This window comes from Anticarsia gemmatalis, chromosome 20 (assembly GCF_050436995.1).
Source record: "Anticarsia gemmatalis isolate Benzon Research Colony breed Stoneville strain chromosome 20, ilAntGemm2 primary, whole genome shotgun sequence".
In the NCBI taxonomy this organism is placed as follows: domain Eukaryota; kingdom Metazoa; phylum Arthropoda; class Insecta; order Lepidoptera; family Erebidae; genus Anticarsia; species Anticarsia gemmatalis.
Genome location: NC_134764.1, coordinates 7,707,698 through 7,734,100, shown reverse-complemented (window position 1 = coordinate 7,734,100; position 26,403 = coordinate 7,707,698). Strand labels below are relative to the sequence as shown.

General features: G+C 34.4%; 2 protein-coding genes across 2 annotated transcripts in view; one reads left to right on the top strand and one right to left on the bottom strand.

Annotated features, from left to right (window-relative positions):
- The window catches only part of Mhcl (Myosin heavy chain-like), a 285,346-nt gene extending 261,996 nt beyond the window's left edge, over window positions 1-23,350 (bottom strand). Inside the window, exon 1 of the mRNA XM_076127805.1 lies at window positions 23,028-23,350. The gene's annotated coding sequence lies outside the window, so the exon portion shown is untranslated. The remainder of the gene's footprint in view (window positions 1-23,027) is intronic.
- Window positions 23,351-23,476: 126 nt separating this feature from the next.
- LOC142981717 (uncharacterized) lies at window positions 23,477-26,227 on the top strand. Its single transcript, XM_076127812.1, has 4 exons — window positions 23,477-23,682; window positions 24,066-24,584; window positions 25,226-25,345; window positions 25,558-26,227. The coding sequence occupies exons 2-4, from the start codon at window positions 24,357-24,359 to the stop codon at window positions 26,158-26,160; spliced, it is 951 nt and encodes a 316-aa protein (XP_075983927.1). The 5' UTR covers window positions 23,477-23,682; window positions 24,066-24,356; the 3' UTR covers window positions 26,161-26,227.
- Window positions 26,228-26,403: the final 176 nt, after the last annotated feature.

The window sequence follows — 26,403 nt, the reverse complement described above, 5'->3', positions numbered from 1 at the left end:
GGTATATTAACAATAGAAAACTTAATTTGTAACTTCTAACTTGCACTTTGAGATTACTCTGTTTTGACCACTAAATGAGCGGTTTAATGCCATAAATTCATAGATCATTTTCAAATGTTCCTATTTACTGCCATCCCTTACACATCCCATGACTCTAGATCAGTGGTTCCCAACCTGTACTTAGTCCGGGACCACTTTTATATTATTCTTGTTAGCAAGGACCACTGTGTAAGAATATTAAAATAAAGATAATAATCAATCCTGAAAATTTAAATTTTTTCAATCATTTGCGGACCATATTATGATTTCCACGGACCACTGCACTGGTTGGGAACCACTGCTCTAGATGAAGAGAGTAAAGTAAACGGATGTTTACACACACACACACACAAACACGCGCGAACATACACACACGCTCACACACAAACAAACACAGAATAGTTCAATCATTAGTTCTTTGTATACGATAGAAACAGATTAACACGTGGCGTCGGGAGATACAATCAGATTTAAACAAAACTGTTTGAACTCATTAATGGCGCTCTAGGTTAATTTTGTAAAGCTTTTGAGTTAGACAGCCCTAGATGGTTGTTAATAGTCGTGGCCTCTGAGAACGTAGTATTGTGAGTAGTATTAGGCAAATAGCGTAAAAACGTATTTGGCAAACGTTTAGCGTGGATTTGTAAAAGTACCTACCTAGATAGATAATAGGTATGTTTATTAACAAAATACGTAGAGTGTAGTATATCATCATATACGAAGCCGGCGGTACACTCGGTCATGCCAGATTAAGTATTACAAATTAAAGTTTAAGAATAAAAATGTCTATTTTCGTCGTTCGTTATCAACTCGAAATCTACTAAACACTGTTTTCATCAATAGATATTGTTTCTTCGGCAATATTTTAGTGTACGATTTGTAAAGATTATTTAGGCCGGAGGGTAATGAATGTTACCATTCCTCAAGAAATGTATAGCAAAGAATTAAAACTAATCAAAAAGTAATAAACCATAATCAATACTCAACACATTTAGGTAGCGAGATTACAGCATAAAGAATCCTTAGATATTTATTCATAACTAGCTGACCCGCGCAACTTCGCTTGCGTCACCTAAGAGAATGGGTCAAAATTTTCCCCGTTTTTGTAACATTTTTCGTTGCTACTCCGCTCCTAATGACCGTAGCGTGATGTTATATAGCCTATAACCTTCCTCGATAATCGGGCTATCTAACACTGAAAGAATTTTTCAAATCGGACCAGTAGTTCCTGAGATTAGCGCGTTCAAACAAACAAACAAACAAACAAACTCTTCAGCTTTATAATATTAGTATAGATATAATAAGCAATACGTTTTATTAATCATCTACTTTTACATAATTATGAATCTACAGCGGTACCTTCCGTGGGGTGTCTCTCGCGACATGATTGACACTTCACCGTCGCAGGCGCAATGCGATGAAACTAGGAAGTATCAGATACAAACCTCCACTGCCGCATACCGAACAATCATTCAACGAAAACGTATTGGCTTTACTAATCACTGTTTTAATAAACTATCGACAGTAAGGCCGATTAACTATAGTTTGGCAAACGCCGACATTTTAACGAGGAATTTTCTATACAATCGAATAAAACTAAGGTCTATGATCATCTTACCATTTTCTTTGCCTACTGCAAGAGTACAAAAGCTTGATAGATAAGACTTTTTTGAGCAATAATTTATTAATCTTTTTTCAAGTGAGACACTTAAAAATAAAGATACAAGTAGGCAGGACAGGACCATAATACTGAATTTAGTCGAAGTGTCGCAAAAATGATAGCTCGGGGACAATCAAGGGGTTTCCAAAGTAATGTTTTCGTTCACCGCAGTTTGTATAATAGTACCTTCGCAAAAACTACTAAATAGGTACCCAATTTCGATAGAAATCTTTTTAAATGCGAATTTAAAAAAGGAAATAATTGTAATTTGTGTCCACAAATCATTAAAACTGTTTACAGATTGCAACATGAAGGAAGAATTAGCAATAAAATTATTTATTATGTGCTCTGTTAATGATTCTATTTAAATAAGCAGGTTAGTTAACAGTATCGAGTATTTTCCTCAAGTAGCAATTACAATCGATCTCTTCCTTTACCGACTGTAATGACATTTATGTCAATAACGTTTTAGAATTAAAAGCAAAGTGGGTTAATCAATAAGTTAGATTATTATCAGTACATAACATACTATAAAACAAAATTGCGTTTGTATATCTGTCTGTTCGCGATAAACACCAAATCTACTGAACAGAGATTCATGCGGTTTTCACCATTAGATAGAGTGATTCTTGAAAAAAGTGAAAGTTAAGTTTAAAACTTTAACTTAAGGTAAACAAAAGCTAAGACTAGAGTAAAAATAGGCAAAGAAAAATTGGTCTAATAGAGTCTACACTTGAATCGCTGACACATATTGAAGACTTGATGTTGACGACTTATTTAAAATACTAGTTACTAAAACGTATTAGATAACCTATCTGCTAGTCAGTAAATGTATGAAAACCCCTAACAAAATTTCCGAGTTTTCCTGATAGTTATCCAGGTGAAATGAGCCTAAATATAGGAAGTTTTTAAAACAGTTTAAGTAATTTCCGCTTACTGCATACAGTTACTAATTGAGCCGTTTAAACCAGCTTATGTGATAGTGGCTATTCACGGATAATTGCTGGGACAACTGTCGCTTATACTATTGTCATATTATGAGCCGATATTGTGAGTGAACGTAGACTTACGAAAGAAATGGCCTGTGAACTGCTGAAAGCACTCACGTCTTTATCCGAGTTGTTTTCTTTTCTGGACAAATATAGTAGCTTATCTTTCCTAGAACAGAGTTTCTATGCCTTTGGTTTTGTCGAAATTGTAAAATATTTGCTTCCCCACTTTTTCGCTCGCACAGTTCCTTCAAATCAGCTCAGCCGTTTTGGTGTGAAGAAGGGACAAAACAAACACATTCCATATCACCGCAAATACATTTTTGTGGTTATGTTGGTAATTCTTGATACAATATAGAATGGTATTGAGGTGTTATACCAATCTAAATCCAATTTAGATGTGCGGTTTTAATAAATTTGATCTTTGCATAGGTTGAATCGCATGTCCAACATTAATCTACATGTTTTACTTATATTATAGAGGCAACTCTAGACTTGGGTTTAGCCATTTTATCATCATTTTGGTCATCATGTGAAGCGAGTTAACTCAATGATGTAATGAAGTAATTTAAACAAAACCACTAACAAACAAAACCTAATTCGGGAACTTTTTCCAACTGCATCAAAATCTAATAAAAACATCATGTGTCAAATGTTTTTCTTATCATTAATTCATTTAAATCCAGTACTGACACTACCAGTTTCGAAGGTAAAGCCAATGAGAAGACTCTATCAATAAACACCACTCTTCAATCTCTCAATCATTGAATCGTGTGCTATACATCATTGAGGGCCCAACAAACACTCAATGACAACAATGACCAACGGCTCAATTGGTTAGAATGGGTTACATTGAATAAAGCAATAAGCATCACACTGCGACACCAGGGGCCCGTTACCTATCTGTTGTTTTACATCCGTCCGACCGTCTCGGACAGTTCAACGAACTGTGTTACGGAACACAGGAAGCTTGTGGAAAGGGGGATTTTCGTGGATTGACTCTTAGAAAAGCCAGTAGCATCATTGAGGCAGCAGATTTTTGGTTATGGCCTTGTTACGAACGGAAGGCCATACATTACATTAAATCCCGCCTTTAGGGGTAGGCCAGAGACCAGATAATGCCAATAGCTACTCCTATTTGTTTTGCTAAATTCATCTTGTCATACAGGACTGCCAATGTGAGTACTGAAATGTCATCCGTGTAAATACGAAAAATACACTCAGCGGCAGAAAAAGTGGCCCAAAGCAAAACTACGATAAAACTTTTTAGAATATCAATATATGGTTACTATTTTGGCTATAACTATTAGTTAAACAGTTTATACACAAGTTTAGTTACAATTTACACTAAATAGTCGTAATTTTTAATCAAAAATGGGAAAAATTAAAAAATACAGCTTTTGTCGAAATCGCTTACTCAAAGTTTTTGCAAAAACCTAATTCTGCACCAAAGAAAAAATCTAGTTTATACCGCGTGTTACCTCCTCTAGCATTTATGGTGACCTGCATGCATTCTGGCATGCTTTGGAGGATGTTTTAATTACTTCTTGAAGAACTTTATCCCACACTCTGACTAGAGCGGTTCTTCGCTCACCAAGTGGTTCTGGTGGGTTGGGCAGTGCGCATACACTGTTTTTTAGCATGTGCCAGACATGTTCTATGGGGTTGATGTCTGGACTGTGAGCAGGCTAAGCCAGTTTTTGAATCCCGATATCAGCAAGGTGCGATTCCACAACGCGGGCGCTATGAGCGCGCGCATTAAACTGCATTAGAGTTAATCCTCCCGACCAATGAAATCCATAAGTGGTACAACATGGTCTTGGAAGATTTCTTCAATGTACCCGGCTGCTGTTAGGCGCTGATCTACGATGACAAGCTCCGTACGTGCCTCCAAACATACACCTCTCCATACCATAACAGACCTACCTTTGTAACTGACCGTCTGACGTGTTGTGTTGGGAAAAAACCGTCCTTAATGGCGTCTTTACACTCTCTCACGACCATTTGGTGCTCTTAATGCTACTCAGCACTCATCGGTTAACAAGAACTTGCTCCATTGGTCGATAGCCAATTCACATGTTTACGAGCAAATCGTAATCGCGCAACTCGATGGTGTCTCTCGAGTTCTGGTACTCGGGTTGGTCTTCCTGCCTGTAAATTACGTTCTTTTATCCTTCGCCTCATGTTCCGTTCACTAAGAATGACTCCGCGTGCCGCTTGAAGCCTCTAGTGAATCTAAAACGCTGTCAGAAAGCGGTTTCTCAGCACCTCGAGGTTAACAAATCGGTCATCTCTTGCGGATGTACATCGTGTTCGTCCAATTCCTAGTCGCCGCGTGTAGAGACCAGTCTCACGATACCTCCTAATCGCAGACCTTTAAGTGGTACGCGATACATTGAAAAATGCAGCCACCTCTCAATGGTAATGGCCCTGATCGGACAACAAGACCACCTAAGCCACTTGTTCAGCAGTAAGTGGCATCTTCAAATCTTTTCTAAAATCTAAATAGACCAATAATCAATAAAAATCATAAAGAAAATCGTTTCCGTGCAGCAATATTTCAAAATACAGAATTCAACTGACCTCTCGAATCGACTGAATTCAGTTCTAACACACATTGTTAGAAAAAGTCATCCGTCACTTAAATTAATCTGAAATTCAACACTTCATAACACTAAACAGATCACTTCGCAACTACTTACAACAATATATCTTTCATATATTACTTAATTTGTTTACAAATTCACGATAAGCGCTTGGGCCACTTTTTCTGCCGCTGAGTGTATAATAAAAATATACTAAAATCAATTAGCTAGCCGAATAACACTCACACAGTACACTGAACGTTAAATACCTTCATAAATCTATACTAATCTATACTAATATTATAAAGCTGAAGAGTTTGTTTGTTTGTTTGTTTGAACGCGCTAATCTCAGGAACTTCTGGTCCGATTTGAAAAATTCTTTCAGTGTTAGATAGCCCATTTATCGAGGAAGGCTATAGGCTATATAACATCACGCTACGGTCATTAGGAGTGAGCGGAGTAGCAACGAAAAATGTTACAAAAACGGGGAAAAATTTGACTCATTCTCTTAGGTGACGCAAGCGAAGTTGCGCGAGTCAGCTACTGGTGTTATAGAATTAATTGAAGGGAAAATTAACCTAGTTTGCCACGAGAGATATATAACATCAGAGACGGACAAACATTGCCAAAAGGTAGGGGGCATTTTCCATCGACATTTTCCTGGTTATAAAACTAGTCACCATTACAAGTAAAACAACCATAACTGATGTATGTACGTTTCTTTTGTAGCTCCCCGGTAGGTCGAATACCATAAAGTTTCCCATTGATAGATTCTCCTCGCCAAAAGATCGATCAACCTTGATTCTTGTTTACAAGTGAGAGAGGGCAATGGCTATGAGTTGAGGCTTAAAGCACATATATCTATTCGGAAACGAATAGTCACCGTTACGAGTAAGTGACTACTAAACTGTGTGGCGACGATGCCACGGCATATGCTGGTTGGTGCTCTGCTGTCGACGAAAGGAGTCAAGACATGACGATATTGAATGGTGTGTGTCGCAGTATAAAATATTCTCTACGCACAATAACATCATATCGTATGTAACTGCAAAAAAACGATAGTGCGAAACTATAAGCTACACCTAGATTCGCGAAATTATTGCGTAGTAGGTTTGCACAATACAAATTTTTCGCCATTTTGCCACCATATTTTATCAAAAAATATTGAACAGCATAATACCTTAAGAAAACAATACAATATTCAATATTAATCATCTAGGGAGGTCTACTACGCACATTTACGAGTTGACACGTGTGCTACAAGCCTGTATTCTACGTGCCTTCTGGCAAAAGGCGGTAACACATGCACCTAGGTAGGTACTTTATATTTTTTATAAACGTTAGTACGGTGTATTGTGAATATTAGTTATGGTAATCGATGTTTTTATATGGCTTGTCGGGACTGTCATCGAAACTTCATGTCATTAACCCCGGGTTAAGTCAGGAAGTATTTTCCTTATAAGTTATAGAACGTTCGTATCAATATTTGATTTAGAAGCGAAGAAAATCAATCGACGTTTGTTTAATGAGTTACTTACAGGTAACTATTAATTGCTAATTGGACGTAATTGTTAAAATTTGTAGTTAGGTAACCTGTGTCATTTGGTTCAGCTTTTCAAACCTAGAAGAACTAAGTACCAAAACCCCTTTCTGCCATTACTTTGTAACCACTCTGAATTTCCGATATTTTAATCGGATCAAACGCAACCTTCTGTCCCAATATTATTATATGCACTAATATGAAACACAAAATTGCGAGCTTAGCAGCGAAGCTAACCCCTAGAAGCAAACCCTACCTGAAGTATTATTCCAAAAGCACAGTACTTAATACTTTTGAGAAGCCGAACAAGTGACACGCTGATTGGAAGGGATCCATTTCCATATTGCTCATTAACGTATTTAAACGATCGGACCTACATAATGTATAGGATTATCTACGCGTCAGTTAGTGTGTTGAGCCGAAGTTCAGAGATAACTGGCAACCAGCGTTATTTTTCCAAAAATCTGCGCCAAAAAGGAGCTAAACCTATTTTAGCTACTTATAGGTGCAGGCAAAGCTCAGTTATTCACAATGCTAGCAACACTGATAACAAAACCACAGAGTAAATTACTTCCTATAGGCTCTCAATAGTGCCAGCTCCCAGAGCCTTAAAAAATCCCTTTGCAAATACATCAACCTAAAGAGATACACAGATTTTACGAGTGTTTACGAGAACTGCCGAGAATTCACGAACATTGCACGCTATGTAGAACAATGTGTTGAATGAGTATTGTATCCTTAGCAATAGACTGTTACTCAAATAGCGGTCATTAAGACCTACGTCGCTATTGTTCGTAACTGTTTCAAGTAACCGAACCGTTATATATTAGCCGTGTATTGTACAGTTCTAATAGGACACTAAGAGAATGCAACAGATTGGCGTCCCTAATTAAAGGTATGAAGCAGTCTTTCTTTCTATACAAAAAAAAATCTTCGGTCAGCTTTTAACACGGTCTGTGTATTTTACGCCGAAACGTCAAGCAAAATAGAACGCATGTTTGTGTTAATTCACGTGCTATATTAGACAATAAACTGATCTTAGCTGGTAAACTTCATATTAGGTAAGGAGACCATAATGTGCCTAGCAAAGGTATTGGTGAATTTTTACAATAATAATATTTTTTTGTACAAATAAAAGTACAATTCATATATACACATACATCTTGGACTTAATACTAAAATACAATATGACAATTATATCTCTGGGCCCCACATTAGGATTTCCTGTATCGTATGAGTTCTTTCGATATGACCCATACAAATGTATGGTGTGCCTGATTGTTTTATAAACTACAAGTTCTTTTACTTGTAATGCACGCAAAATCTACAATTATATTTTGGTATAGATATAAAGTAATAATATCTACAATTATATTTCGGTATCTATAGATATAAGAGTTGCATGTCATATCTGATAATCTAATCAATGACATCAGACACCAAATACGATTCAAAATATTTCGAGGTAATAATGAGAGACAGTATAGATCATTATCTAGTGCACAGCTAAACAACGTAATCAAAAAGAGTGGTCGTATTCAATCTTTTAGTGTTGTCATAACTTTAAAAGCATACCAGCTAGAGCAAGTAGAGTAATTAAGGTCTACAGTTTCTTCTAATTACAAATAGCTCATATTTAAATACGTTAAGGCCAATAATAGGTTGCAGCAAAGTGTTCCAGTTAAGTTAAAATAGAGGACGGGCAGAGAAAAATACACCACTTCTCTTCCTTCATTATTAAACTGCCTGTATCGATCATTGTGCCAAAAAATCTGGTTAAAGCTCTTCTGTTTAAGACACAAACAATCATTTTCCGCATTCTAAGATCCACAGATTCAGGAATCTGTGGATCTTAGAATCAGTCACATCCTCATGCTTCTACTTGAGATCCGCAGTACATACATTTAACATCACATGTCTATGAAGCTGACACATGCGTTTCCTCACTGACCGGCTGACCTGGCAACAAATCTGGCGCAAACATTATCATCACAACGGAGATGCTATTTCAAGAGTGGAAGGTCAATGTCTGCGGTTTACGACCACAGTGTAAAGAATAATGAACGGGTGTGGACTTAGAATACGCGGACTATAAACTTATTAAAATTATGTTGGTGCATGTGTTGTGGTAGGTCTGGACTTACAGCTAGGCTATGGCGAAAGCCTGCTTTCTATGCGCAAAATCATATAAAAACAAATTAAAGTTTGGTCACGTGCCCGGTCTATGGCGATAGGCTTGCCTCCTATTACATAGGACTAACATGGTAAATTGCGAAACTTGGGTTTATTTTATACATCTCTAGCCAACTTTCAGATATAATAGGCGTGATGGTAAGTATAGTAAGTATATAAAATAAAAAACAGTACTTTTGATCATACTTGTCGTCTTTAGAAATAAACGTGCAGGGAGACGCAAGAGGTTAGAAATTTGTATATAAACTTAAATATATCCAAAAGTATTATACAACAGGTAAGAACTTGAAGTACTTGATTGAGTTCATCGATTTTCTTGTCTGCCTTGTTATTAATTAAATTATTAATTCATCTTAGAATGCCAGCGTTGCATAGAAGGGACGAAACTTGAGTCGTTTGCTGTAGGAGGGTTTTAAAAATTCAAGAGAACACAATTTACGAAAGAGACTTGCTTTGAATAGACCAAAATACGTACTACAAAATCGATACATTAATTTCTAATACGGAGAAAATCTTTGTGTATACCTAAATGTAAATTACAGAACTTAAATCAGTATGTTTATAGCCTGATTCCGTGTCATACTTAAGCTTGCCAGATAACAAGGAAATCTGGGATTGTCTCAGAATTCAGTGCATTATCCTGTGTTCGACAAGAACACCTTATTAACTCGGATTCTCTTTTACCGAGATAATCTAATATCTTATAATTCCTAGACCCACAACTAAATTCGTTAGTAGTTTTTGGACATTTACTCAGGGAATTTAAGATGAAAAATGTTCTAATAAAACGCGTTTTTAATGGCCTAGTAATAAAACGCCGCGGTCTACAAACTAACATCTATGATTCACATTTATAATAACGGAATTAATAGCAGAGAGACCGGCGGAAACTCACAATTACTATCTATTATACAGAAAGTTATACTTTGTACATTCGCAGTTTCGGCTCGTTAAACACGACACTTATCTAGTTTTGGAAGAATTATACTTATTTTTTTACTTTTTATTAAAGAATAATTTGCTTTGTCGAGTGTAACCGAGTGATAATATTTTTCAGGTAGATTCTTATTACAAAAACTCAGATTTTATGTACCCATACATACACATAATCACGCCTTGTGCCCATAGAGGTACACACTTCCCTAGCTTCTTTCACATCCATACATTTTAAAACTTAGTGAGTAGTAGTCTATATGCCGGGTGTTATAATAGTTTGTTAAATTTGCTTCAATAGATGAGACGTTATGTTTTTAAAACTGCAGTAATTTTTTAGACAAATAGATTTAATTTCTATCGTACTAAATATTTTAGTTACCGAAAGACCACTGACTTAATTGCGTCATCAAAATAACAGTCAAATTGCAATAGAAAACCAAACTCAAACGAAATTTGATAGCTTCTATTACTAAACCAAATAATTAACCTAAACGCAACATTAGCTATTTGCCAATAATATGCAAATTATGAATTATTCCAACGTAAATTTAGCTTCCTAAGCACTTTCAATTATAAACCTAAATAATTACAACTTATTCATCGTAAAACACTCTGTTGTCTATGTTTGGACTTTATGACCATAGATTTATAGCTGGTATTGTAGAGCGGAAGTATAAAACATAGTTTATGGTTTTAGGTAGGCCTACGATATATTTTTAAAGTGTAATTATGCTTGCATGATTTGTGCAATGCGTTGTGAAATTACGAAGGTGGGTTTAAGTTCCGTTAGACGATTGTCTAAAATGTCCAAGGTTCACGTCGAAGACATATAAGCAAATTACTATGAACATTACAAATGTGTAAGCATGTCTGTCCGCCAGTGACACTTTTACGACTAAACTTCTTCATCGATCTTGATGAAACTTAGCATGGTAATCGTTGAAGACCCGAGTTTTAACACAGGCTAAGGATTTTTCTGAGAATTACCTCTTAACCAAATAACGGAAGTGTAATGAAGCCGTCAAAGATCCTTCATCTATTTCATGTTCCACTTTAATTAAAATAGATCAATAAGAATCATTTGAGAATACCACTAATACATTTTCCAAAGAGCATTTTCCATAGTTGCATAATCAAAATTCAATTTGGGGTCTCGTTTTCGGGCAAATGACTTCCAAAACTATCTAAATCGGGACTCCAAACAGGTATCTTCACTCAAAGACCATTGACACACAAAATTAATTGCTATCAACAAATACATAACCAAAACAGAATCCTCATTATGTCTGCGTCTAGATTTATCTGTCATTAGAAGATATGCAAGGACGTGGGTAATGACAGACATGTAGGTTAGAACTAGGTCAGGTATGTAGGCATGCCTGCGGTTACACTGAACATCAGACATGAATATTATATGAATATAGTCAGGCTTTTATCACGAAGAAGGAATTGGTGAATTGATGCTTATTAGAAACATGCAATGAGTTAAGCATTTACCCTCTTATTCATAAAAATATATGAAGTTGTGAAAGGCTTATAAAGAGTTTTGTTTCTTTCACTCCTTAGCGAAATGAAAGAGAGAAAACATAATATAGTAGTTTTTTTAACTAAAATAGGTTTATAGCGTGTTTATGACTGAGAGGGGTAGTGTTTAACAAGATAGGTTTACTTTTTCGGTACCTACTTTGTGATAAACTCGAATAACGAAAGAAATTGCTAAATTGATATAACCTAGGTATAATATGTAAATGTTAAGAGCGTGAAATTAACACGATTGAATTGACATCTAAAAAATAATACTTAAAAGAATATGTTGTCTAATAGCCATAGATGAGGCAATGAATTTAACTTGTTCCAAGCTAAAGTGATTAGATTTTACTTCAGTTTCTAATTTTCGCTGTCCATTACAATACGTCTAAGTGAAACTCATAATTAAGAACATTTCTAATGTGCAGAATATGGTTTCAAAACGTAACGTAAGGTTAAGTCGGCAAAAGGTATAATACCTTTACTTTACCTTACCTTAGAGATTACGAATGTTAGCAATAAAGGTCTTCTACATAATTCATGTACGTTCTCTTGTACAATAGGTACCTAAACATTGGCAATTCAACCGTTTCCTGGCACTTGCCAACAATTTGTACCCGGTATTGATCTTACCGTACAAGTCTGGCGAAAGCTGCCTTGCATACCTACTAAGTTCCAGTAGAACATTCGAGAATTTGGTACAGGCCACGGCTAAATACTTTTTTAGGTATTTATTTAGGCATTTAAAATCTTTATTTTTAAAAAGAGGCGTTAGTTACAAGACAAGCGACCATATCGTTGTACTGCTAATGACTTTATGTCTGAATATAGGTGCAAACTGCTGCACAGAAGTATAAAACTTAAAACTAGAGATTGGGAAGAGAAGTACAGGATCGAAGCTGTTGTTTTTTCATCTCCATCACTTGGACCTACTCTTCTACGTCTCTTGTCTGGGTTTCTTTTTTACTGCTTCACAATGCCTTGCTGCTATATTCAGAGACACAAATGCATTTGCTATGTGCTTTACGCTTCGGTTACAACAGTCTCATTTAGAAAATAGTACAGAAATACTTTTAGCAAAGATAAGACGCGAACACGCCACACAAATAGTATGCAGGTGCATCTTTAATAGCATTTTAACGAGTAGAAATCGTTTCTCGGTACCATCAATATGTGCAGCTTTCAAAAACAAATGATCTATGGAAGGCTTCATGGCTAATGGTTGATGGATAGTAACGGATACCGTAGATTATGGTGTATATCACGATTCACGTCACTAATCGTTAATGGCGGTACTCTGCGCTGTATGGCAAGATGTGTAGGTGAATGAAGCTAAAGAAGTTTGTAGGGATCTTAGATGGTAGCGCTCTTTCGTTTCTGACAGGCGTGATTCTATGTATGAAAATGGGCTATAAAAGAAAAATAACAACATGTTTCCTATGATCTAACACCGAAAACATCAAGTTTGATCTTGTGCTAGGGGATAAGAATAAAAGGGTGGAACGACTAGTATATAGTATATACGCAATTACGGAAAGGTTAGCAAGGTTCCAAAGCACGTAGACGATCAGACCAAAGGTTGCTCACCTTGCTGACCGTTTTTTTGGCCTAACTGAAAATATTATCTGCGTAGACTATTGTGCCTAATTAATGAATTAACAAAAATGCATGAAAATAGCACAAACAATAGAAAAACGTGGGCTTTTTATAAACACAGGTCAGTGGAACAACGAACGCGCAAATGAAAACGTAACAGACAGACTAATTAAACCATCCTGTTTTAATAACGAATTTGATGGAAATATGCCGTTTTAACCAAACTAATATTTAGTAACATTAATAACCGAACATGCACTTAGAGACAGTATTAATTTGACCAAAAAAAGGACTCAACCTTAGAAAAACTGAGATTTGTGATTTTTTTGTGATATAGTGCCAATGCGAAAGATTGTGAGCACGGAGGTTTTTTCGCGAAAAACATGCCAAACGGATTTGAATTAAATTTGATACTCAAGTATTATAAAACCTGGAATACTTTCTTCTTGGTCTAGTTTATAAACCATAGAAAACAATAATCCTTAAATTTGTTAAAAACAAAAGTTTGAATTTAGATATGTTATATTATTAATTATATTGTTAATTTTACATTAATGTACATATTTCTACATGTGTATAATTACACAAAATAATATTAATTTCAATTGAGACCTTAAAATAACTAACACAGATACTAGGCAATACTAAAACATCTTTGCAAAATTGCTTTTTTTCCTAGCGTATTATTTTCCTAGCATCTGTGAAAATTATTCAGTATCATCATAATAAAATGTATACTAAAGTAGTTTTTAATAGCGCAAAAACTCATGTTTCCCAAGTCGTATTCGTTACGGTAATAAAATGGCGAAGATAGTTTTATTACAATGAAATTCCGCTAAAGAGTGCGTTATTTTCAGCCTCTTCCGTTGTTGCAAGATGGATTCTGTTGATACACGTACGTGTCAGTATCTTTGTAGTTGTCAGTTTTAAAGAAAGATATTCTGTATACTTTATAACAATATACTTTCACTCAACGACTTTGCATTTTTCTGAGAGACATGGGTTTTCCTTCCGTCATCATTCGTATCCATATAAGCAGATGATTAGGTGGTATCAAGCGAAGGATAATATGTGACGAATATACACCTTCGTACATGGCTAGGGGATCTAAAAGGCCTGTTATTCTATACGAAAATTCAAATATCGTTGTAAGACTCATAGTAAAAAACTCGAATTAAATGTATCGCGCTTCCAGCATTTAAAATGGCTAATTTCGATATCTTTGAACTTTTAAAACACCAGCCATTTATACCTCTATTCGTACTTGAAATAGCAAACCTACAAACTGTCTTTTAAGTACATTTTGGCAGCTGTTCAAAAATCAAAAACACAACTAGGTATCATCAAATTCACATCACAATTCAGTCGCAGATTCTGGACATTTCCCAGGCAAAAAACCAGCCAGCACTCATCAGCCTTTGCCAGTTGCATATTGCAAACTTTTTTGTGGTTCTTGTCTAACCCATTTGTCATCAGTTTGATAGCCACTATTATTACTTTTACATTGATTCTTTTGTAAAATGGTAATGAGTGTTATATCCAAGCTGCAATACTTCATAATGACTGTCAAACTGACGTATACTTTGACTTTTTAACTGAGATAGACAGAAGCTAGCAGGACATTTTTCAAGCAACAAAACATGAAAAACAGGGTAAATAAACGCTCTAAAGAAGAAAAAACTAGCTCAACGAGGGAAGCAAACGTTACATATTACATGTTACCCTAGTTTACCCATTGTCCTCGCACAAAGGGTAAATGCACAGGGTAAAATGCAGGAAATCACCGGCTAACAAAGAGCTGAAGTAGGTCAATTAAGTGGCTGTAAAGCACGCTACTTCATGCATGTATGGAAGACTGAAGCTAGTGTTCGTGTGTTATTGAATTGTGGAAAAATCGTGAAGAGAGTGATATCAACATTATTTTCCAAATGAATGAACTTATAAAGAAAGATCTAATATCCAACTGTGACAATCAAAGTACAATGCGAAAGTAGAAATGAATCAAGGGTAAACACGTCATCATTGTCAAGGATATTTCATTAGATAACACACCGAAATATTTGCCCGAAAACCAGACGAAAATAAGTAACATGCCAAAGGCTGTGCATGATCGTAATCTCCAGCAAATTTAGTAGTCTAGACGGGAAAAACTGTACAGTACCTAACATGGCCACGCAATAGCTTTTTAAAAAGTATTTTGGCTTACGAATGGTTAAATTCACAAAATTGGATCCTTTTTAAAACTTTTTATAATAACGCGGGATTACAAATGTGTAAGTACTCCAAAACGAAACGGGAATATTAAATAAAAGCTTCGATAAAAGCTTTTATAACATACAATGTTTTATTGGAGATAGCTTACTATAATAATAGCCATGTATTTAAGAACAATAATTGATCAATATAGGAACGTACCAACAATGTTTGTTAAAGAGAACTCCCGCACTATAATAATAGTCTTGTATCAAAAACAATAGTTTATCAATATAGGAACGTATCAAAGTATGCGTTCATCACGAAAAAATTTTTTTACAAACCGGAATTTATCCATACTTAATATTATAAATGCGAAAGTAACTCTGTCTGTCTGTCTGTCTGCTACTTAATCACGCCTAAACTACTGAACCAATTTGTATGAAATTTGGTATGGAGATATTTTGATACCCGAGAAAGGACATAGGCTATATATCATCACGCTACGACCAATAGGAGCAGAGTACCAGTAATAAATGTAACAAAAACGGGGAAAAATTTCACCCATTCTCTCTTATTGGACGCAAGCGAAGTTGCGCGGGTCAGCTAGTATTATATATTTAATGATCGTCACTTTACTACTTAAACATCATATTTCAATGGTGTCACAATATTAAAACTAGCAAATTCTTCGATCTACTCCAGCTATTTCATTTCAAAAATGTATGCGTCATTCATGACACAAACCCCATGTATTCTTCATGCATGCGCCGGGGTATAAGGTTAAAACTAGCACTTTTTTTCAATCTACCATCACCATTTACGTAGGTTATTCTCATTTCCAAATTTTCGTTTCATGACTCAAACTCATTCTTTATGCATGCATCGGTAAGATCAAAAGCCCGATAAAGCATACCTATTCAGTACTGCAGTCACACACATAAGTAAGCAGTACAAACATTTGAAACATTCACTGCGATCCCAATGTCAACCAGTACATATGGCTTGCACATTGCGGACCGGCTGCTTACGTCATACCATTATGCACAAAGTACTAGGTGTAGCTTTACTAGGTAGAGTTGGACTAAGTTGTAAGAGTTTCGTGCTTCCGTGGTAAAAGAGTCAATGGGATTTAATAAAGAAATAAATATCATTGGACAATTCACACACGGTCATTTGATTCCAAAATAAGCAGAGCTTGTACTTATATTGTACCAAATAACTGATAAACATACTTATATACTTCTAAATACATTTTTATATCTATAGATAAATTGACATCCAGGCTCAGAACAAATACTCGTGCTCATCACACAAAGGTTTGTCACGGTTGTTGTGTTGGTTGTTGTTTAAGTTTTAATAGTTGCAGAAAAAGAAGAAATGAGGGGAAAACTTAGTTTTTTCGTTCCTTTTGAGTGAAACGGCTTTTTCCTTACATAATGTATATTCTCGACTTTGCTTTTGGCTAATATGAAGTTCTACTAATCGATGCATATGAAATTGAATACAAACATTTCGAAAGAACTTTATGTATGTAGGTTATTGAAGATGCGCCTTTTTCTGCATATAAATTAAATCTTAATTCTGATCCTTTGCTTTAAAAGGTTATTTGCATCGATCTACTCTACTTGAGGACGCTCGTTATACAAATAACCGTAAACAAAAAGCCGTCTCCTTATTGCTACTATCTACAAGGAAAAAACTTTTAATCAAAAAGGGTTCACAGAAGACGGCTCGTGGCAAAGCCACCCTCCTTCGAAATTGCTATAAGAAAAAGGGGCAACCCAGTAAGGTGTCCTATTTCTATTGGTACGAAATTATAGGTCTACCTACCTATCTATTCAAAGGACTAAGACTTACTCACATTTCTATACACATATTTTCTGTATAGGTAGTCAAAATCACCGTAACATTTTGAAAAGCATTTTTATCAATCAAAATAGTGAAATTACTACCGTTTATTACTTTCAAAGTTAACAATCACCACGCATTAATTATAGACAAAAAGAAAGTAATAAAATTGATATTTTCACACAAAAAAGTGCATACAGTTCACATATTTTCGACGCCGACTGTACGCTGTACATAGCATAGCGTTCGTTCTCATTTCACAATACTCGTATAGAATCTCAATGACGTCATCACCATCAGGAAACGGACCCATGACGTAGTCAATGAATGGGCACAGTATTCGTATGCATCGACATTGCAGTTCCACGTCATGACTTACTAAACAACTGCTTTGTTTACTGTTGTCCCTGACAAGTGGACTGGTGGACCTTCGGAAAGTGGACCTAGGCAAAAGGAGGTTATAGTTAACTTTACAGCACCTAGTTAGATTAAAATTGATATAGGAAATTGAGAGTTTATTGTTGTCTCTTCTTCTGAAAAATGTTTATTTTCTAATACGACGATAGAGCCACGATCCATTTCTAAAATTTTGTAAGAATACTTTCTATGAACTTAAAATTGAAAACTCCTGTTTTAATTTCGGCTCATAATTCTTCTTACTTCATAGAGTAAATATAACCTATATTATCTTTACTGGCTAGTGGTCAGTGTAGACGCGTCACAAATAGGTAAGTATCTAACTAAGTATCTAAAGTTGTTTAGGAAATAGTAGTTTTAGTGCTAAAGTAATTTAACTAGGTAGCTTAATTTTTTGTCGTTTAATTGATAAAACCGGATCACAGTGCTTTTAAAAATGATCCAACAAACAATAACATTCTTAGCTTTCCTTTAAGTTTAAAATAAGTAATTCTCGAACGAAATACCAATCACTTCCGAGACAACATTCAACTTTATAATAACACTAATTACTCATTACTGATTACAGCCAATAAATAAATTAATAGTCAATCACGCTCATGGCGTCGTGACCGGACATTTTATTCTTTATTCAAGGTTGGCAGCACGTGTAGAAGAAAGGCGTTTCCTTCGAACAATGTTCTGCCCTCCCCTTCGAAGAAAAATATATACTTACTCTCACCAATGGCAATAAATTACTTCTATGGGGTCGCTAGGGTGAAATAAAAATACGGGAAAAACAAGAATTTGGAGTAAACATAATCAAAATTATTAAAATATGGCATGGAATTTTTGACGTAAGACCGCGTAAGAGGGGTGTTTTGGAGGCAATAATTCTCAGCTGTCACTAGTACTTTATAAGAACAACCGTGCAATATACTTACTGTTTTTTTTTTTTTTCATTATTTTTGCAAAACATTGTCTGAGTTAGAATTAGTAATGACATTGTTTTCATAAATTATTTTGGGCTCTCTTAGTATCTAGGTACTACTGCATTAAGTACTGTATGAGTTAATATTACGTTAGTATTCTGTTTCTGCTGCAAAAGCACTACGAAGATTATAATATTTTATTGAATTGCATTCCAAGCTTCTAAAAATAGACGTGCTAAAGTATTTTCAATAACCATTTCGAAGATGGAATGTGCACAAAGATTAAAGTTGTTTTTTTAGTAAATGTAGTAACATTTTGAAAGTTAGACAAAAACATTAAATAAAAGCAATCAATTATACTTTATAGCTTTCTATTTTGACGAGCGGATATCGGTTTTTGTTGCTATAGACAGAAAAATAATGGATTGGTTTCGTACAGTCAGAATATTTGAGTCAAATCAAAACACGTTTCTTAGATGTAACTACCAGTAAATCATTCGCTCACAGTCGACATACCAACTTGCCAAAAGATTCTAATAAATGGTCGTCTGTATTTACAAATTGAAAATTCACGAAACTTGACATTCGTACCTTACCATAGTTAAAAGATTTCGCCAAACAAACCTTGCTAAATCTAGAAGTAATTAAATTATAAGTTAAACTCAATAATATTGGCATACCCACATAATTTCCAACGGCAATAAATTGTGCATCCTAGTCTATGGTAAACTAGCTCGACTGCTTCATGCTTGACACAAATACGCCAACCAGAGACAAGGCTGGCGGCAAACCGCATGTTATACAATATTCACCCACTTCGGTAATCTGTTATTCGATATTATATCTAACTGAGAACCTAGCAGATTGTATATAAAGTAATTTTTTTATTTAAAGTTCCATTAATTCATTTCGAAGGTTGGAATTGCAAGTGAAGGGCTAATGGATCAACAATTGAAAGAAACCATTTTATTCTAAACAAAAAACGGTCGATATTTTTTTTAATACTTAGTTAAAATATTGAGATTATTGTACCTAGTACTAGGTAATTACTTCTTGCTTAAGATGTTAATGATTTTAACATTACGCGAGATTTATTTGTTGCAGACAGCTGCAAGGAACTTTTCATTAGCATACTTTAGCATAACTTAACCAACTTATAATCGAAAACGTTTTTTATGTATCGTTGCATAATTTTGCATTACTGTTCGGGGTATAATAAAAACCGGTTTTTATAGGCAGTAAGGGTAAGTATGTTATTATTTTGATTATTTTCGTCTTTGGATACAGTAAACAGGAAAAATGCTACAAAAGTTTTAATAAGAAAAAGTTTTATCGACTAACTTTGTTGTGGTACACAATTTTCTTTTGCGAATAGATGTTTTTGTAAGGTCATTGAACTTAAGAAGTTCATGTCTTTAAAAAAGTACGTGAGACCAATATACTTGAAAAAAGATTAAGATAGGTATATACATGTAATTCATTCATTCATTTTACATTTTTCACACCTATTTCTTCCGGCATCTTTGGGCGCATCATTGAACTCCTTATATTATTTTTATCACATTCACTGAGTTTTTCTTTTTTACGCTCGCCGTATTTTTAATGGCGTCTTTTACGGCCAGCGTTTTTCCATGTCTCAAAACATCAATTGACAATACGTCTGTCTAATGGTCATGGGTCTTTCAAACAACTTCCTGGAATGATTAGTTCCTGTACCTATGAACTGACGTAATTGGGAAGTCTCATCTTCTAACATGAGGTATAAATTCGAGGAACTGGCTTGCTCTCGATCGATACCAAGTGACTTGACTGTATTGTTTGCAATGAGAGGGGTGAATTTGTACGCCTTTAATGGGAATGTGGTATTACTTCACAGATTTTATGAAGATTTAAATAAACATTAGTTAGTGAAAATTCTAACAGAGTCGGCGATTTATAAATATATTTAATTTTACTTATTCTACTAATAATAAATATCGCGAAATTTAATCAGGATGATTGAAACTACAGAGCTGATTTTTATGTAATTCTTTCTACGCTCACAAAAGCGCTAGCTAAATAAAGCAATCAGTCTCACACAAACACAAATACCTATTAAAATATTTTTATACTATTCTATAGCCTGTGAAATTCTTTTACAAAGTGCCATGTCGTCGATACCCTCGGGCCAATCTATAGTAGCTAATACCTACATTAAACTGCAGTCAATAGACTAGTGTTCAATGACGTCCAGACTATGTCAACAGGGAGTATTTGGGGTCACCGCCGCTCAGCTGACAACCGGCCGGGCGAGCTATTGATTTACACCCCGCGCTCCCCGCCACGCGCCACTACTTACGCTAATACTTGCGAGTTTAGTTTTAAAACTGATTTAGAAGTAGAAGAAAGGAAAGTAAAGGAAATTGTGAATTAAGAAATGTTTGCAAGTTTGTTTACTTTCTAGATTTTTACGAGTTATACCTAAGCCTAAGTAATAAAACTGTATGTAAAATACTGTCAATGGGAAAGATTTCACAGATATTTTATTTCCCGTATAGAAAAATATTGCTCTTTAATAACGAAATGGTATTAAACTTAAGGGTAATTACTTGCAGCCACAAAAATCTGCTTATTTTATATTTCTCAGCATCATATTGCCAAGATTAATATAATATTATATAACCAATACCTAGTTTTATTCTACCTAAGTTGTCATATAATCCAGTAGGTACATTTGATAAGCTCTAATTAAACACATTGCCTGTATTGACAGAGTAACTAGTCACTAATTAATTAGCCATGACCTCATAGCCAACTCATGATAATCAGTCAGTTGTCTTATTGACAGGAATAATTATCTGTTACCTTTGCCTCTATTCATAATTTAGTTTAAAAAGTTAAGCAAGCATAGAGTAAAATTAGTTTTTAACTATCACAACTGTATTTAAAAAAAATACACTCTTAGGTAAATGACTCATTTTTTCCAAAAGGAGTAGGCAGAGATAAAAGAACACCACTTGGTACAATCTTTACAAACTTCCCTTACCTCAGTCACATTCAAACATTTGGTTTTCAAAAAGTAATGTAAAGTAAAGTAAAGTAAAGTGTTTTTAACTTAATATTATAAGGTATCTATATTTTCAAGTTAAATAAGGGTTTCCGATAAATAAATTGTATAACTTACATATCAGTAAATAATACAGGTGTATTAATAAACAATAAATCACAATCTATTTTATGAACAGATGACTGTCACAAATTCACAATGCGTTCAAAATTTACAAACAAATATGGTTGAGGCAATATAAATAATAATATTATGCAATGAGACTTTATTTAGCTACCTATGTTGTTTATAAGGATGAAGGTATTAGGTAATTACTAATATTAAATCATTTGGTTTTCAACTGCAGATGGAAAATATTCATGGTATTAAAGTTTTCTATGTGTAGATGGAAAATATTCATGGTATTAAAGTTTTCTATGTTATTTTCCTAGTGTATAGAACAGCATAATAATTAAATTAAGTTTATGTAAGAAATATTACAGAAGTTATAATGAGATTAATTTAAACTACTTGAAAAACGCTTCAATATTTTGAGAGAAAATGATTTTGTTAAATATAATTTATAAAAATGCATTTCTATTTTAACTGCTTACCTATCTATTATATTGTTGTTGTCGCTTTCTATACGGAATTAATTATGTACCTATAATATACTATAGAAGTACGCCTACATTTGTTAACAATACATAATGCAAGAGTGATTGTTACTTTTATCAATAATGTAAACAGGAATATTATTCTAAATGTTTTATTTGTATACCTGAATTTATTCATTCCTACACTTTTGATTACATTACTGATATTATTGTACTATTTCAGAGTTTCGTTTCATAATATTTTCTTTTCTGAATAATTAATTTAGGAATAGTATGCCTACACTGTACAGTTAAATTATATTTAGTTAATTGGGTATATTAAGGTTTGTTTTTCAAAACTCTGGTAACTATGGCCCAGTTAAAGAACTTCAGTAATAATTCAATATTTGTAAACAAATTGCTCTAAGCTTCATAATTAATTGTGAATAAAATGAGAGTAAATAAAGTATAAATATTACATTACCTGATTATTGAATTTGTCTTTAAATAATAATTAATTCTTATAAGATTCGCAAAATAAAAAATTAATGTATGATGAGTAAGTGTTTACTCCATAATTTCAAATATCTTGATGAATTGTGTTCACAACTAAGACATTTAATTTTAATAAAATATTCTGTCCCATAAAATTTAATTTAATGGAGGTATTTTATTTTTATGTTTTGGTGTGATATTGACAATCTTTTATAAATATGTGAATGCAAGTCAGTTTATATTTGAAATAAAGAATAACAATTAGATTTATAGCGAGTATTTCTACTTCACGTTTTTATTCCCTCGGCATAAGAAATACGCCTGATCTGCCTACCTCCATAATTCGATTTCGACATCGCCACATTCTACATGCTTATTATACCTTCGTCGAAGGTACTGAGACTAGGTGCAAAGAGACAATAGAGTGTACTTATCGTAACATTTCGTAAGCTGCTAATGTAAATATTTACTCACTTGTGCGTATTTTTAATCCGAATAGGCAACTGTGTAATCCTCACACTAAACCGTGGTTACACACAATACACATCACAAATTCCTTTCATTATATCCACATAGATTAAACAATACACGAAAAAGGGCACTTTAACACACCGGCATTATAATTTTAAAGAAAAAGATAAAAATATTACACGAAATTCATCGTTTACACAGAATTCCGGAATAGTTAAGTTTGACAGATGTCGAATAATTATCGATAATTGTTATAATCGCGTTCCGTACACTGCAAATGCGAACGTATCCACTTTTATCGCGGTACGGCTAAACTAAACACGATCTACACGCAGCGGGACGCGTCGAGCAACGCCCGCAGAACCACTACAGTCCGGAAAAGTTAAAAAGTTAAGATATCGGTGCGCTGTCGTAGTAATAGTAACACCTACGCAATTTTGTCGCATAAAACTTGTCATACGAGATAGTGATTGTGTTGTTGAAGCTGTTGTGACTTTGTGATGTTGTCAAACCAAGAAGAATGTTATGGTTGTAAGACTCATTTCAATAACAAAAATAACAGTGCCAAGATAATGACAACATAATAAATAACAATCGAATTGATGGAATTTAGTTTTAGTTCCTATTATACCTAACTGTTTTTAAGATTTTAAAATAGGTATTGATTGTTAGTTTAAGTGGTTTTAAATAATTTTAGTACTTTTCTCACAGAATGCCTAATTTAATGATGACAACATTAACAAATTGTTATAGAAGTGAATTGCTAAAGTGCTCTCCGTTTTCAATACAAATTATTTATTTATATGCTTGCAACACTGTAACAATTTTATAAAAATAACTAATTATAGCGCCCTCTATTGGTGAATAGCGTTACTGATTACTGTGTTAGTACTACTACATGTCGTCTAGCTTTTCACTGCTAGATGTCGTTACAAACGTTAATTTTATCCTTTCATTTAGTAGCCATACGTGCTGCTAGATGGCGTTACTTAATATTATATGATTGTTACATTTCCGAAATTGTAAAGATTTTCTTTTTAGGTTGAAATGATTGTTTGGAAGAAACATTATTAGAAACAAAGTTTAGATGGAATCATGATTGAAACGATCTTGATTGATCAGAAATTGATTGTGGTTAATGTGATGTAAGATGGCCAACCAAATTCAGTCAGTTGACGATACAACCAGCAACATTATGATTCCTTACCGCTCAATAGGCGGATAGCGGTTGTTGAGTCGACGTCAGTGCGACGACCCAACGGCCAACTGCTCTGAAGCTAGTTTCAGATCGCGCGTACTCCGTGTTGTCAAAGGACGTGTGTGTTTTTAATAATGTCTGGCGAGCGCAAGAAAGTAATAACTGAAATTCTAGAAATATATCGAAATATGCCCTGCCTCTGGAATTTTAGATCCGAGGAATACAAGAACAAAACAAAGAGAGACGAAGCATGGGAAATTCTAACGAAAAAATTCAAGCAAATTGAACCTGATTCAGATGTGGCTTATGCGAAGAAAAAAATAGAACATATGCGTACTTCGTATAAAAGGGAGGCGAAAAAAGTAAGATTTTGAACTTAATACTCGATCTCTTCATAGATTCATAGTTAGATAATTTCGTATTACATACAAAAACAATAAGATTATTTTTTTGACACATTGGAGAATGATTTAAAATATCAGAGTAATCAGTCGAATAAATATATTTGTCGATGAGAAAATGGGCCAAATAAGTAATTTACCCGACACGGGACTTGTGAGATTTACAAACAATCATGTCGACACTTTGCCGTCGTGATTGACCAACAAATGATTGACGGCGAGCCTGCAAAATGGCCGCGCCTCGTTCTCGTAGTGGCATAACGTAACTCAATGTCAATGGCGGCAATGCCAATCCTTGATATTATTGGCTTTTACAACTTTAATTACGTATAATTTTTTACGATCTATATTTTACCTGACTGCGCGGTAAAGACGCAGTCTTAACGGCCTTACAAGTATCAGAATATTGACAGGAAAATCAGAAAAAAACCGGAATAATATCAGACATAATGCAGAATTTCAGATTTAGTCCGATTTATATGCAATAGGTACCAATACATTTTTGTTGCCGACATTTCAACAATGCAAGAATCCCTGCACTTCTAAATTTTATTGTCAATATTATAGAAGAACCTATATTAATGATTTGATAAACATTTCAGGTAAAAGATTCAAAACTCTCGGAATCGAAAAAGGTACATTTTCCAAACTTGTGGTATTACGACTTGTTGACATTTTTGGATGAACAATGTAGAAACGAAGAAAACTTGGAAAATAACGTGGTAAGTAAATAAAAAGGAAAGACGTCCTTAAGTTAACAGTTTAAAAGATAATGTATATAAGCACAAAGCTTAGGCTCTTAATCTAAACTTTGACTAATTAAAAATATATTTTACTCAAAAATGTGAATCGGAAAGGTATTCAAAGAAAATCTTTATTAAGTAAGTATAAAGTCAACTGCATAATTTTTTATTGACAAGATTTTCTCTTTCAGGAATCACAAGAAATTCCAAACAAAAGGAAACGCAACAAGACAAAACTGACAATGAAACAGATTATGGAGCGAAAGAAACAAAAAATGATGGAGACACAAGCGCAAGAACGACGAAATAAATTACCAAGTACATTTGCTCTTTACGTTGGAGAGCAATTAGAATCTATTGAAACGTTTCAACGGCAAGTGGCGGAAAAACTGATATCTGAAGTGTTATTTTTGGCAAAAACAGGGCATTTAAACTTTGATTCGAGAGTTGAAACTTCGAAAAGCATGTCTTCTTCAAGTAGTTCCTCTTCCCAACGTTCAGCGTCACCTTTATCGAATGTTGGTTCTCCACAGCGATTTATTATCCCGTCTCCTATACCTCTAAACCCTGCTTCGACTAAAACTAATCATTTGAAATCTCCTGAACCGTCTTCCCCTTCAAAATGTGTTACAGTCCAGCCACCTTCTCCTCAAGTTAAGCAGTGTGTGTCACCTCCACCACAAATGAATCAAGTATCGTATACCATTCAAGTCAAATCCGAAGCTACTTCGCCTTCTCGGACAGATGACGAACCTTCTCCTTCCGTGTTGAAAGATCTTTTGATAGAAAAATAATGTGGGTATACTTAAATAAGTAACAAAGTGTTTTCTGCGTAGTATTGTAATAAAAGACGATGAATTCATGAACAATTTTATTGCTTTCTTTTTAACCCATTTATTTAAAACGTTAAACAATTGATTTTCAGGCGTGGTTGAGTTTTAGTATTTGGTGTCATTAGCTAGACGCCTGTCAATAACTACTATATTCTAATAAATAGCTGATTGCTATAAGTATTAGTCTTTCCTGAGAATTCAAGG

Bases quoted from the DNA above. Each gene is read 5' to 3' on its own strand.
- LOC142981717 (XM_076127812.1), top strand. From the start codon at position 24,357: ATGTCTGGCGAGCGCAAGAAAGTAATAACTGAAATTCTAGAAATATAT. The intron at 24,585-25,225 runs GTAAGATTTTGA...TAAACATTTCAG, and splicing joins ATAAAAGGGAGGCGAAAAAA to GTAAAAGATTCAAAACTCTC. The intron at 25,346-25,557 runs GTAAGTAAATAA...TTTCTCTTTCAG, and splicing joins AAAACTTGGAAAATAACGTG to GAATCACAAGAAATTCCAAA.